This window comes from Scyliorhinus canicula, chromosome 12, assembly GCF_902713615.1.
Source record: "Scyliorhinus canicula chromosome 12, sScyCan1.1, whole genome shotgun sequence".
Classification (NCBI taxonomy): domain Eukaryota; kingdom Metazoa; phylum Chordata; class Chondrichthyes; order Carcharhiniformes; family Scyliorhinidae; genus Scyliorhinus; species Scyliorhinus canicula.
Genome location: NC_052157.1, coordinates 112,832,882 through 112,847,950, shown reverse-complemented (window position 1 = coordinate 112,847,950; position 15,069 = coordinate 112,832,882). Strand labels below are relative to the sequence as shown.

The following is a 15,069-nucleotide window of genomic DNA, read 5'->3' as shown; positions in this document are numbered from 1 at the left end:
CCCACCCCGCACCAGACCCCTCCATCTCCCTGACTCCCTCAACGCCATAGCCAAAGGTTCAATCGCCAGTGCAAAGAGCAAGGGGGACAGGGGGCACCCCTGTCTGGTCCCACGGTAGAGCCTGAAGTACTCTGATCTCCTTCCATTGGTAACCACACTCGCCATCGGGGCCTCATAGAGCAACCTCACCCATTTGATGAACCCCTCCCCGAATCCGAACCACTCCAGCACCTCCCACAGGTACCCCCACTCAACTCTATCAAACGTTTTTTCCGCATCCAGCGCCACCACTATCTCCGCCTCCCCCTCCACTGCCGGCATTATAATAACACTTAACAATCTCCGCACATTCGTGTTAAGCTGTCTTTCCTTGACAAATCCTGTCTGATCCTCGTGTATCACCCCTGGCACACAGTCCTCTATCCTGGTGGCCAGGATCTTCGCCAGCAACTTAGCGTCAACATTGAGGAGCGAGATAGGCCTGTATGATCCACACTGCAAGGGGTCCTTATCCCGCTTCAGGATCAGAGAGATCAGCCCCCTTGACATCGGCGGGGGCAAAGCCGAAGGCTCGCACCAACAGGGGGCCCACCAGATCCGCATACTTTTTATAAAATTCCACCGGGAACCCATCCGGCCCCGGCGCCTTACCTGACTGCATTTGACCAATCCCCCTGACTAGCTCCTCCAACTCTATCGGCGCCCCCAGCCCCTCTACTAGCTCCTCCTGCACCTTTGGGAAGCGTAGCCTGAATCACTCCACCAATTTCCCTAGCCGCATTTCGCCTGCGGAGCTGATGTGCCAACATCCTGCTCGCCTTCTCCCCATACTCATATACGCGCCTTGTGCCCTCCTCCACTGTGTCTCTGCCTTTCTGGTGGTCAACAAGTCGAACTTGGCCTGCAGACTACGCCCGCTCCCCCAGCAACCCCTCCTCCGGGGCCTCCGCGTACCTCCTATCCACGTCCAGGAGCTCCCCCACCAGTCTCTCCCTCTCCCTCTTCTCCCTATGGGCCCGGATGGAAATCAGCTCCCCCCAGATCACTGCTTTCAGAGCCTCCCAGACCATCCCCACCCGGACCTCCCCCGTGTTGTTGATCTCAAGATACCCCTCAATACTTCCCCAGACCCTCCTACACACCTCCTCATCAGCCAGCATCCCACATCCAGGCGCCAGAGCGGGCGCTGGTCCCGCGCCTCCCCCATCTCCAGATCGACCCAGTGCGGAGCATGGTCTGAAATTGCTATGGCTGAATACTCGGCATCCTGCACCTTCGGAATCAATCCCCTGCTCAGGATGAAAAAATATATTCGGGAGTAAACCCTATACACATGGGAGAAAAAGGAATACTCCCGCGCCCTCGGCCTCCCAAACCTCCAGGGATCCACCCCTCCCATCTGGTCCATAAACCCCCTCAGCACCTTGCCCGCCGCCGGCCTCCTACCCGTCCTTGAACTGGACCGGTCCAGTGGGGGATCTAGCACCGTGTTAAAGTCTCCCCCCATGATCAGGCCCCCTGCCTCCAGGTCCGGAATGCGGCCCAAAATGCACCTCATAAAGCTAGCATCATCCCAATTCGGGGCATAAACATAAACGAGCACCACCTTCTCTCCCTGCAGCCTACCCTTCACCATAATATATCTGCCCCTCCTTGTCCGCCACCACCTCAGACGCCTCGAACGCCACCCTCTTCCCCACCAGAATCGCCACCCCCCGGTTCTTCGCGTCTAATCCTGAGTGGAAAACCTGCCCCACCCACCCCTTCCTCAGACGAACATGGTCCGCCACCTTCAAGTGGGTCTCCTGGAGCATAGCCACGTCCGCGTTCATCCCCTTCAAATGAGAAAATACCCGAGCCCTCTTAACCGGCCCATTCAGCCCCCTCACGTTGCAGGTGATCAGCCGGATCAAAGGGCACCCCGCCCCCCTCCCCCGCCGACTAGCCATAGCTCATCGACTGCTCCCCTCCTGCCACACCTACTTGGCACCGCTTCAGCGCGGGAAAAATACAGTAGAGGCCACGCCCCCACTGCCAGCTCCGGCCCCCCTGCCCCGCAGCGTGGGAAACCAGAGGAAAGCCCGCGCTTTCACACTGCCACACCCCACCCTTCTGACGCAGCACCCCAAATTCCAGCTCCACCCCATCCCCCAGCCCCGTACAGAAGAGAAAATAAAAACCAAACCCCCAAAATTCCCCACATAACACAAAAACATACCCAACAGACCCACCCGGAAACAGAGCAAAAAACCAGCATAGAAAACACATGTCAAAATTACTAAAACAGCAACAGCAGAAACAGCAACGACCATAGTGCACCGGACCCCGCAGCCCCCAGACCCTAGTTCCAGTCCAGCTTCTCCGCCTGTACAAAGGCCCACGCCTCCTCCAGGGACTCGAAGAAGTGGTGCCGGTCCTTGTATGTCACCCACAGACGCGCAGGCTGCAGCATTCCAAATTTGACCTGCTTGGCATGCAGCACCGCCTTCGTCCGGTTAAACCCGGCCCGCCGCTTAGCCACCTCCGCACTCCAGTCCTGGTAGATTCGCACTACCGAATTCTCCCACTTGCTGCTCCTCTCTTTCTTGGCCCAGCGCAGCACACACTCCAGGTCACTAAACCGATGGAACCGCACCAGCACCGCCCGCGGGGGTTCATTCGTCTTGGGCCTCCTGGCCAGCACTCTCTGGGCTCCCTCAAGCTCCAGGGGCAAATGGAAGGACCCCGCTCCCATCAAAGAGCTCAGCATCGTGGTTACATAAGACGGAAGATCCGACCCGTCCAGCCACTCCACCAGGCCCAGGATCCTCAAATTCTTACCTCGTGCGAACGTCCAGCTCCTCCAAGCGGTCTTGCCACTTTTTGTGAAGTGCTTCGTGCAACTCCACTTTCCCCACGAGGACCACGGCCTCCTCCTCCCGCTCAGCGGCCTGCTGCTGCAACTCCCGAATGGCCGCCCCCTGGGCTGTCTGGGTCTCAAGCAGCTTGTTGGTAGTCGCATTCAGGGAGTCCAGCAACTCAGCCTTCAGCTCTACAAAACAGCGCAGAAGAGCAGTTTGCTGCTCCTGCGCCCACTACCACCAGTCCTCGGGTGCTCTGCCGGCCGCCATTTTGTCCTCCTTCCCCTGCTTTTCCTGGGGAGCTGCTGCAGCCTTTTCCTTTGCCCCACTCCGGGTACGCACCATAAATTTCGGGGAATGTTCCTCCAAACACCTTCCCCCACTGGGAATCGTTGAAACAGCGCCGTTTGGGGCCCTAAAATAGGCCCGAAAGTCCTTTAATAGCGGGAGCTGTCGAACGTGCGACTTAGCTCCGCATCACCGCAACCGGCTGTCAGAGATTTTATTTTTAAACATACTTAGTAGCATCCCAGAACTTTTGACAGCTTTTGTTATTCGCTTTGATCTAGTCTTGGAAGGGACATAATTTGGGCCATAATTTGCTGAAACTTTGTTTTCTAGCATTGTTTATTTAGCCCTGAATGTTTGCTGCGAGTGGCAGTCGGTGTCAAATGATTCGGTCATTCATAGAAAGGGGAATGAATAAATGGGTTAGTTCAATCATTGGCGTGAGGGACGGAAGGAGTCCTCTTCTTTCCATCATGAACAGAGGGAGCGGGAGAGCGAGCATTTACTGCCAGTGCTATTTGGTGCTGGGTGTAAAAGCATGACTGGTGGGTTCATCTTTCTGATAATATTTGGCTGCTAAGTAGTTCCAGTCAGATTGTATCCCTCGTAAATTAGATGAATTGTTGCCTTAACTGATCTCTGTGGCTTAGCTCTCTGTAAAATGAAGGATCTGCTGTTTTTTAAAATCATCAATTTACGTAAGTGACAAACTGTATTAACCCTCACGGGAAAACTATTGTCGATCTCCCCGTCGGACATGTGGAATATGAGATTCCCAGGTAGAATGCGAAGACCACCCAGCTGGAGCTTGTTAGACCTACATATAAAGCCGGCCCAAATAGGGCCTGGAGCTGTTGGTTGTCCCAACAAGGACTGGATTGGGACAGAGTGACTGTTGCGGGAAGAGTATTATACATCGTTCAGTAAATGATTGTTCCACTACCGCTTGCTTCTTCGGTCATTAAATTGGCGACGCGAATAAAGGAGACTCACTTGTGGGACTGCCCAGCCACACCGGACGATTACTATCCCGTAACGTGTGGACATAAACGTTCAAGGTGCCACTTTTCAATAAGCTGGAAGCCTTTGATACAGGCCTGGAAGACTGGAGCCAGTATGCTGAAAGCATGAGGTACTACTTCCAGGCCAATGGTATTTCTGGGGCAGGGGCTCAGAAGGTCATCCTCCTGATATCCTGTGGGCCCCGACTTTTAGAATTATAAAGAGTCTTACTTACCCGGCTACACCAGACTCCAAACCATTTGACAAGCTGGTTGCGTTGGTAGCTGAAGTTTGTGACCCTAACCTTCTGTTATCATGTAGTGGCATACGTTTAACATGGCGGGCAGTCTCCAGGTGAATTGGCCACTCACTTCTTGACGCACCTGAGGCGTCTGACAGAATATTGCTAATTTGCCGTCCCCTCCAAAATGTCGAGGGATAGGTTGGTTTGCGGAATAAACAACACGACCACTCGGATGATGTTGTTGGCACAACCCACCTTATCTTTAAAACAGGACGTGCCACTGTCCTGTGAGCACACAGAGCTGCAGGGATCCAAGGACTATGCCATCCATAGTTTGGCCTGCCCTCCATTTTGAACTCCCATTTCATCACTGGGCAATGCTGGTCAGGCCAGATTACCTCCGAAAGGGCAGCCCCAGAGGCAATTCCGCAGCCGGTCCAAGCACTCAGGACCTACGGGATACCTCCCACGAGGACGAAGTGGAGAGCCGGCCACATTACCGAATGTGTTTTCGGAAAACACGCGATAGCAGAGCCGCCGTATTCGGTGCAGAGAACTCTGTTCAAAGCATTCTAACACCCTCCACTGCCACTCCAGTAAACCTGCTGCAGCACCATCACTGGTGGGAGGGTGCACTTCACAGCTCCAGGGACCAAGGTTCGATTCCCGGCTCGGGTCACTGTCTGTGTGGAATCTGCATATTCTCCCCGTGTCTGTGTGGGTTTCCTCCGGGTGCTCTGGTTTCCTCCCACAAGTCCCGAAAGACGTGCTTGTTAGGTGAATTGGACATTCTGAATTCTCCCTCTGTGTACCCGAACAGGTGCCGTAGTGTAGCGACTAGGGGCTTTTCACAGCAACTTCATTGCAGTGTTAATGTAAGCCTACTTGTGACACTAATAAAGATTATTATTGTTATTATTATTAATTACAGTTTGAACCGTTTACATAGGCAGTTTCCATTGTAAATGTGGACACAATGGGGGCGATTCTCCGCTCCGCGGACCAAGTGCCCGCGTCGTCGTGAACGCCGTCGTAAAATGCGACGGCGCAAACAGAGCCTGGGTATGAACTATTGGGGGCCAGCATGGCGCTGGAGTGGTTCACGCCACTCCAGCATCCCTACGCGGTGCCAAATGGGCACCGTGCCAACTCGCGCATACGCAGTTGGTGCAGTTCAATCCTGCGCATGCGCAGTTGGGCCGCGCCATCCTGTGCATGCGCGGGGAACTTCTTGCGCGCGCCGGCCCCGACGCAATATGGCGTGGGTGTTCAGGGGCCGGCCGCGGTGAAATGTAGGCCCGGGAGGGGGAGAGGCTGGCCCACCGATCGGTGGGCCCCGATCGTGGGCCAGGCCCCTTCGGAGGCCCCCACCCCCCCGGTGAAGGAGCCCCCCTCCACCCCCACAGACTGCCCCCCACCCGAGCGTTCCCGCAGAGCTCCCGCCAGCAGCGACCAAGGGTGGACGGCGCTGGCGGGACCCTGTCGTGTCGGAGCGGTCGCTCGGCCTATCCGGGCCAGAGAATTGCTGCTCACCGTTTGCGGCGATTCTCCGAGCCGCCCAGAGCGATTCGCGTGGAGCTGGTTTCCGGGGGGGGAGAATCGCATGCGGGGGTCGGGGTGGCGTGGCGCGATTTACGCGGCGCCCCGGCAATTCTCCCACTTGGCGTGGGGTGGGGGGGAGAATACTGCCCAAGATTTTTTTCCTCTTGGGATGCGGGCACCCCTGTCGAGAGTATTTGCTGTTGATTATTCTGACAGTATTGAGTGAATCACAGGGCCCGAATTTGCTGTCAAAATAACAGTACGGTTAATAGTGCTGGTCAGTATTTATCGGTAAGTAGGTACATCAACATCAGAAGTAGAGCAGAAGAGCTGCTAAATGTGATTATCCAGAAGCTTCTGTCCAAGTTGCGCCCCATCACTGTTAGCTTCACAAAAACTACAATCTAGCCCTCAACCTCCCTATTTGTTTTAGGAGCTGTACTTACCCATTTATTGTGTATTAACCTCCCCAAAGGCAGTTAAGTCTTGTCATTTCAGGCACAAGTACCCTTTTAATGACTTGATTTGATTGAATGGTTTACAATTAACCTCTCACACCTAACATTAATTCTTAAAGCTTCAGAGCTTTATTTTATCAGGCCTTAAATTTTTTCAGAGAGATTTTTCATGTCAATAGTTTTCCTTTGTTTTTATTTCCCACATTGGATTCTTCGGTCGCCCAGCTGCGTATATCTGGGCGGTGCGCCATTCGCTGGCCACGCGATTTGGTACTCCTGCCACTTGTCAGTGGGATTTCCCGGTGAAGCCATCGCATGGCACCGGGAAACCCATGGGCGGGGGTGGGTGCTGCCAGCGGGAACCCCGGCGACTGAAGAATTCCGACCATTGTATTGCTTTCCCTGTTTTTCCTGCTCACACGTCCGGCAGCTGAGCATATATTTTGATCTGAAGGGTTTGAAGGCAAGGATTCGAACCCGGGTCTTCGGTGCCATGAGGCAACAGTGATAACCACTGTGCCACATGCTGCCCTAGGTATTCTCACAACAATAATTTCCTGGTCATCATCCCAGTCACTTCCTGTTAATCTACAAATTAATAGCTTTATTCAATTCAATTTTACAATTTGCCCATGGCTGGATTTTGAATGAACAACCTCCCTGTTCCTAGTCCTGTGCCATACGCACCAGGCTAATGTATCCTCTATCACGAAAATATAAGAATATTGCTTTGAAATGGGGACTGAATTATCTCTGTGCAGCCTGGCCCAGTTATCCCTCGGCCTCTAGCCCTGCTTCACCCAAGGCCTCCAGGTGGTCTTCGCAATCCCTCCTTTGCAAGTTGGCCATTGACGTGCAGAAAAACAGGAAAATGAAATGGGAGACTTTGCCAGAGTGAGGAGAAGGACTTTTAGCTCTTGTAGCTGATGGAGGGCCAGGTCCAATTGGCAAAAACATCGGCAAAGCAAAATGTGACATTTGGCATTTGAAAAACGCCGATGGTTCCACATCCTTCACCTGACTCGCTTTGTTTGGGTTCATGGTGAATTATCCCTATTGGGTGAGGGAGTGACTATTTACATGCTTTCCTTACCGAGATGGCTTGTGCCAATTCTTCACCGACTCCCCTCCAGTGGCAGCACACATACACCCCAAGAGAGCTTATCAAACACAACTCGGCTGTTGCTGTTCCTGTTTCATGCTCATGACCCCTGACCTTCTGGACTTAAAAAAGAACATAGAACAGTACAGCACAGAACAGGCCCTTCGGCCCTCGATGTTGTGCCGAGCATTGTCTGAAACCAAGATCAAGCTATCCCAACTCCAAAAGCATAAAGCAATTATGACTTTACCCAGAACCCATTACCTTACCATTTGTAGAGGGACTCATTCTTTATTTTTTCCTATATATTATTGAAGTTTCCAATGCTACTAACCTCTCCCTTCCTGGAGATCAGAGTAAATAGCTGGCTTCTGCCAGCCGCCAGCACACAGCTTGATGATTGAATTACCATCAGGCCTGCCTCTACCTGCCTTGGTGAAAATTTGGGAAATGTGCCCAATGAGCCAGGCGAGACTGAAAGACAGCATTAGCTCAGATTCATGATGAATGTAGGGATTTCAGATATATGTGCCGGCATTCTCCGAAATCCTGGCTAAGTGTTGATGCCAGCGTAAAACACCGGAGTGTTTCAAGCTGGCGTCAAAGGGCCTCCTGGCCCAGTGATTCAGTGGCCGTCGGGGGCCAGCACGGCGCCGCGTTGCTCCACGCAGCTCCGGCGCCGATACGAGGCCCTGCACCGCCAGCGCGGGTCCGCGCATGCACGCAGCGGCCGTTTCCGCGCCATAGCGTCCGTGTGGTGGCCGTTTCCGTGCCAACGCATGCGCGTGGTGGCAGTTTCTGTGCCGGCGCAAGCGCATGGTAGCCGTTTCCGCGCCGCCATCACGCAACATGGCGGAGCCCTACAGCGGGCCCACACGGAAGGAGGTAGGCCCCCTCCAGATCGCGGGCGCCCACCGATCGGTAGCCCCCGATTGCAGGCCTGGAGTCATGGAGGCCCCGCCTAGAGTCTGACCCCCCCCCCCCCCCCCCCACTCCCTACCAGGACGGCCACAGCGGCCGCGGGCTCGAGCTCCCACTGGGTGGTACCAGGTTGGAACCACGCCGGCGGGAATTCGACCGCGGAGAATTGCCGTGGGGGCCTCTTTCAGCGGCCCCCGACCAGCGCCGTGTTGACTGCACAGGAGCGACTGGCGCTGATTCTTCGGTTGCCGGAGAACCGCGTACCGGCATTGGAGCGGCGTGACGGGAATTTTCCTCGTCACCGCCGATTCTCTGACCCAGTGCGGGCTCGGAGAATCCCGGCCTTGGTATAATATGTATTTGGTGCAGTAAGGGTTAAAAGTTTGAATTAGTGTGTGTGTGACTGCTGTAGTCATGTTTTAAAAGAATCGTGGTTTGAAAGGGTGGGAGCCAACCATGAGTGCAATTAGGGCATTGTAAAAAGCTTGGGCCGATGCAGATTTGTTTGGATTAAGGGGGGGGGGGGTTCCCTGTGGAGATAATTAGATTTTAGCTTGGTAAGATGATGAAGTTACTGGATGGAGATATGGTATGAGGCATTTTGCAGAAAAGCAAACCAGTTGAGTTTTCAATGAAGCTCTGAGCAGAAGTCAAGATTTTGCTCTCACTGCAGTTCAGTTAAAAGATATGTCTACAGACCGGTTAACAGTGTGGTTGGAAAGGTGAAGAAACCAGCTAAAGCAGCCTCTGAAGAAATATAGCCAGAGTTTCTGCATGGTTCTGACAGGAGTCCGATCTTTTCTTTAAAACAGTGTCAAAATATCTTTCTTTCTCAAACTAGAGTATCCAGACATCTCTGTAAAATCAGTATTCCTGAGTGTTAATGGTATTTAAAGTGGATTAAGAGCTGAGATGGTTTTTCCTGTTGTTTGAGCCAAATAAAGATAGCAGTTAAGTGTTGTTGTGCCTCTGCATTGATTAGCATTGTTTAAGGAGTAACTGTAACTCATTTGTCTTGTGCGATGTTAAGAATATTTTCCTACTGTGTTAGTAAGGAGCTGGGGGGTCGCTGGGGGCTGGTGTATAGAGTGAGGCTTTGTGGAGGGTTAATGCATCCTCGTCATGTGCAAGTTTAAAATGGTATACAGGGTCCACATGACCGTGTCCAGGATGAGTTGGTTCTTTTCAGGGGTGGAGGAGAGGAGTGGGCAGGGGGATGGTGAACCATGCCCATATGTTTTGGCTGAGTCCGGGTTTGAGGAGGTTTTGGATCAGATTTGCGGGTGTGATGTCAAAGATTTTGGGGGTAAGGGTAGTTCGGACTTCTGAGGTGGCAATTTTTGGAATGTCGGAGGATCCGGGAGTGCAGGTGGGGAGAGAGTACAATGTATTGCGTCGTTGGCAGGGGGGGGGGGGGTGGGTTCAAACTTGTAACCTTGTTGAGAATTCAGCCTTTGATCGCCGTGGCAAGGATGGAACTTGAAGAGAGCTCTAAATGCGTCTGTTGACCTGCTAACGATTCGCTGTCCTTGTTTCGTTAGTTCGTAATAACCTAACAGGAGCATCTGCTGCAGTCACTGTTTGCTGCTGCTAGCCGGCGGCAGGACTGTGGGAGTCGGGGGGGGGGAATGCAACAGACTTTGTGTTGGAAAGATGGCTTGAAAGTGGAAAAAGTAGAAAAACGCCAGTAAACAATAACCTGTTCTGAGATCCCATCCCAACTATTACATTCGGTCATGTTTTTGGAGCTTCCAACTGTGATTAAATGTATTCCTGGAGGTTGCATCCCATGACATTCTCCTACACACCAGCCACTATTCGGCCAACACATCCCATCCTGGTGACCTACGGCCTTTGAACACCAATTGGAAAGCAGAAAGAACACCAGTTGGAAAGACCAATTGGATGATGCTTAGCTGTCAGCCAAACAACCTCTGCCCCCCCCCCCCCCCCTCATTTTCAATATTTGTGTATAATACCTTGAGGAAGCCAGCGGTAGTGGAACAAGGATTTATTGAACTACGTACAATACTCTGCCCGTGGCAGTCACCATCTCCCAATCCGGTCCGTGTTGGGACAACCAATAGCTCCGGGCCCTGCTTGGGCCGGCTTTTATGTGACATCATTAACCAGCTCCAGCTGGGAGGCCTCCACCCCCTAGCTGGGAAGCTCATACTCCATGGGGAGATCGGCAATGGTTACCCTGTAGTCCACGTTCGGGGTGATGACAATCTAGTAAAGGGAAAGGTTTAAACAATACGACAAAAAAAAAAATCCTCCTTAATATCCCGATGATTTTTCTCCAGGGTGTCACACAGCTGTGTCCCGGGGATTGATCTTCAATTCCCGGAGACTCCAGACCAGTCCTGGAGGATTGGCAACCCTATTACAAACACACATGGCCACACACTCAACCTTTTTAAGTCAACTCCAAATTCTTTTTACAAAGTTCCTGGGAGGTCTCTCTCTCTCTCCCACCCACCCACCCACCCCGGTAAACCTGGCTGAGCATGTCATAACAGAAATGCTGCCACCTGTGTCAAACTAAACCAAGATCTCTTGAGACCGACTCCCTCAGAAGGTGCCCCGTTGCCGAGATCCTGACTCAAGCGAGGACCAGTCGGCAGAGTTCACTGACCAGTAGAAACCAAATGAAAATGAAAAAAAATGAAAATCGCTTATTGTCACGAGTAGGTTTCAATGAAGTTACTGTGAAAAGCCCCTAGTCGCCACATTCCGGCACCTGTCCGGGGAGGCTGGTACGGGAATCGAACCGTGCTGCTGGCCTGCTTGGTCTGCTTTAAAATCCAGCGATTTAGCCCAGTGAGCTAAACCAGCCCCAGCTAAACCAGCCCCAAATCACAGCAACTATGTAAATGCAGCTTTAAATTACAAAGCGATGGTACGCAACCGCCAGATTTTATACACTAGATACACTCGAGTCACTCTGCCCCACCCACAACGTGAAAGTCAGGGCCGCTTCTCCTGCTTACTCCACAATAAGTTCCTGGCTGTCAGGCCACTGACCAGTTGGAGGTGGACCTTCCCGCTCCATTGAAGAGGAATTCCCGGCTTCGAAAACTGCTGACCGTCTGGTCCCAGAGTGCCGCCGGGCGCTGTGGCCATTGCTGCGACTGCAGCCAGTCCCAAAGAAAGGGTGCAGCAATTTAATGTACTTTAATGAAAGTCCAGGTCTTGCCAGGGATTGGCTGACAGAACCAGGCGGGGAAGATGGGGGAGGGAGGGAGGGAGGGGGTGCCAGAGTGGGCAGGGGGAGGTGGGGCAGAAAACACAGGGACGTGAAGGCCTTGTAGGCAAAGGGGGTCCATAAAGGTGGCCACCTGCTCAATCAGTGAGACCTGCTGGGCTGGGCACTTGGCTCTGACCTCCTCTGTTTAGGGTGAAATCCTAGCGGTGGCAGAAGTAACTATTTAGTGACTATTAAAAGGTGGCTATTGTGATGGAGACAGGCAGGTAAGCTATGGGAACTGAGGTCGTGGCACAGTGCTCAATTTCACGCACCCCCTAGCTATCTGTCAACCCCTAGCTCACCGACCCACACGGGGATGTAATATCCAGCCCAGATTTCAAGGCCATATTGGGGTATTTGGTAAGCCAGCAAATGCATTGATGCCATGATAAATGAGACCACATGAATACAGCGATGGTTTTTATTTACACGATCTGTATTGTTTTTACAGGTGGGTGGCACTAAAACTGGTGTGGTGAAGTATGTCGGGGAGACAGATTTTGCAAAGGGCGAGTGGTGTGGAGTTGAACTGGATGAGCCGCTGGGTAAAAATGACGGAGCTGTTGCTGGTACAAGGTAACAAACTTTCTCATTAACTCCTTAACACGCACAGTCGGGTGGCTTGTACCTCTGCATCTCTTCCCCCACCCCGCTCTCTTCCACCAAACTGCTCATGGTAATGTTATGTGCATAGAGATTAGTGCATGTAAACTGACCATTGCCATATCTTTAAATGTCTGTTTGGCAAGCCGATATCGGGGCAATGCTTTATCCCAGGGGTGGGCAAACTTTTCCGTGCAAGGGCCACATTCAGAAATTCACAATTTTAAAGGGCCGCATAGTATATTAAGTAAAATAATTACTTCACCTGATTATGATTCTGGGTGCCTCATGTAGAACATATCGGCCCTCGACGTTGTGCCGAGCAATGATCACCCTACTCAAGTCAACATATCCACCCTATGCCAGTAAGTAACCCAACAGCCCCCCCCCCCATTAACCTTAAAAAAATAATTAAAAATTTTAAAAAATATATATATATTTTTTAAAGATATAAAAAAAAAAATTTTTTTTTTTTTTAATGACTTGGTGGACCGCATAAAGACCTTTGGCGGGCCGCATGCGGCCCGCGGGCCGTAGTTTGCCCACCCCTGCTTTATTCAGTATCACTTTTCCCGGTCTTGATTTTTAATTTTGGGGATTGACGGGGATTGGGGCAGCAGGGTAGCATGGTGGTTAGCATAAATGCTTCACAGCTCCAGGGTCCCAGGTTCGATTCCCGGCTGGGTCACTGTCTGTGTGGAGTCTGCACGTCCTCCCCCTGTGTGCGTGGGTTTCCTCCGGGTGCTCCGGTTTCCTCCCACAGTCCAAAGATGTGCGGGTTAGGTGGATTGGCCATGCTAAATTGCCCGTAGTGTCCTAATAAAAGTAAGGTTAAGGGGGGGGGGGGGGGTTGGGTTACGGGTATAGGGTGGATACGTGGGTTTGAGTAGGGTGATCATGGCTCGGCACAACATTGAGGGCCGAAGGGCCTGTTCTGTGCTGTACTGTTCTATGTTCTATGTTCTATGACGTGTAATCACAGAATCATGAATTACTGACCAGCTGGTGTTATAAGTGACGACACACTTCACATCTAATCATGGGATAGCGTATGGGGAGATTTACGTTACATCTACTCATCGTACTTCTGATGGGGGACAGGGTGAAAGGGGGAAATGTACTTTGTATCCAACCATACCTGCCCCATGAGTACCCAATTTGTCCACTTCAAGTACATTTTGGGAATTGGCATAAACTCCCCCCCCCCCCATTTAAAATTAGCTGGGGGGTGAGGGGGAATACCCTGCAGAATATATTCCGATCCAGACCAGAATTCTCAATGTGCACCCTGCTTGAGAAACTCTGGGCGGAATTCTCCGTTCCCACGCGGAATTGGGAAGGTCGTTGTGAACTCGGCCGAGTTTCACGACGACCTCGGAGGCCGCTCCTCGCACCTTATTCACCCCCACCCAGGGGACTAGAAGCGGCGCTCCGTAACTCTCGGCCGCCGGGCCTTGACGCTTGCACCTAACGCAGGTTGGCGTCTTCCCCTCCGCTGCCCCGCAAGACGTGGTGGCTTGATCTTGCAGGGCGGCGGAGAGGAAAGAGTGCGTCGCTTGGAGACGCCGGCCCGATGATCGATGGGCACCGATCGCGGGCCAGTCCCCTCCCGAGCACGGCTGTGGTGCTCACTCCTCTCTCCGCCCCCCACAAGCCACAAGTGAGCATTTGGCGCCCATGTTCACGACGGCAGCGACCAGGTGTGGTTGCCGCCGTTGTGAACCGGTCGGGAACGTCAGGCCGCTCGGCCCATCCGGGCCAGAGAATCGCCGGTCGGCATAAAAAACGGTGAGCAGTGATTCATCCGAGCGGGGGGGGGGGGGGGTGGGAGAATCGCGGGGGGTGCCAGGGGGGCGTGTCGTGTCGTGAGTCGCCCGGCCCTCCCGCGATTCTCCCACCCGGGGTGGGGAGCGGAGAATTCCGCCCTCTGTCCCTTATGTGTGTGTTGTTTGGAAAGTTTACTTGTAAATGTTAATGATGGTTAAACACCAGGTGACGGCCTCCTCCCACCACAGCTGGTATCCCAACAATGGCGGTGGGGAGCCCGTGCTCTGGGAACCTAACTGGATTTGCCTGCGGCCGACTGTGGGGATGGTCCCTCGTTCACAGACAATTTGTACCCAGTGAAGGGACCTGTCATCGGGAAATGGGAGGAAGCCACCGCCACAACCTTGTTTCCAATCCCCCCTTCCCCTATCCTCTCCGGCAACCCTTTATCTGCTGCCCAGGAAAGTGCCTCATTGCTGGGTAATTGTGCTGGGGCTCTTGGAGAGAAGCCACCTTGGTCTCCCACCGGTTCGGTGGACGAGGCCCCCATCATATCCTTGAAATCCTCACTCAATGCCCACACTTGCTTTTTATTCTTTAGGTGCAACTAAAGCTGGGATGTGCGAGTTTAAATTTAAAAATATCCCATACCTCTTAGGTAGATGAATGAGTGATTAATCTCTGCCAAATCAGAGAAACTAGTTTATAATCTTATAACGCCCCTCTTATTAATAGGATCACAACCTTTTCCCCCTACATTTTATGCTTTCGGACATTCTTAAGGGGAAGTTATATAAATATGGAAAGGAGAAAAGACTAGGCTATCCTGATAGAGTGGGAGGAGGCTCATTTGTTGCATAAACAATGGCATCGACTCGTTGGGCCAAAGGATCAATTTCTGCAATCTGTATTTGATATATAATTCGGTGAAAGGCTTTGTCCCATCATCTCCACGTTGGAGTACCCAGTCCACATTTTTGAGTTCCAACTCCCAGGTACCTTTAGTTGAGGGTTAATCTCGAAAACATTTCAATTTTGCTACAATCCAACAT

General features: G+C 52.4%; 1 protein-coding gene across 3 annotated transcripts in view; it reads left to right on the top strand.

The window, feature by feature from the left end:
* Positions 1-15,069, top strand: part of clip2 (CAP-GLY domain containing linker protein 2) — a 197,633-nt gene that overhangs the window by 118,944 nt on the left and 63,620 nt on the right. For all 3 annotated transcript variants that reach the window (XM_038813783.1, XM_038813784.1, XM_038813782.1), the window contains exon 4: positions 12,099-12,223. In XM_038813783.1, the coding sequence (XP_038669711.1) occupies positions 12,099-12,223 (125 nt within the window). The remainder of the gene's footprint in view (positions 1-12,098; positions 12,224-15,069) is intronic.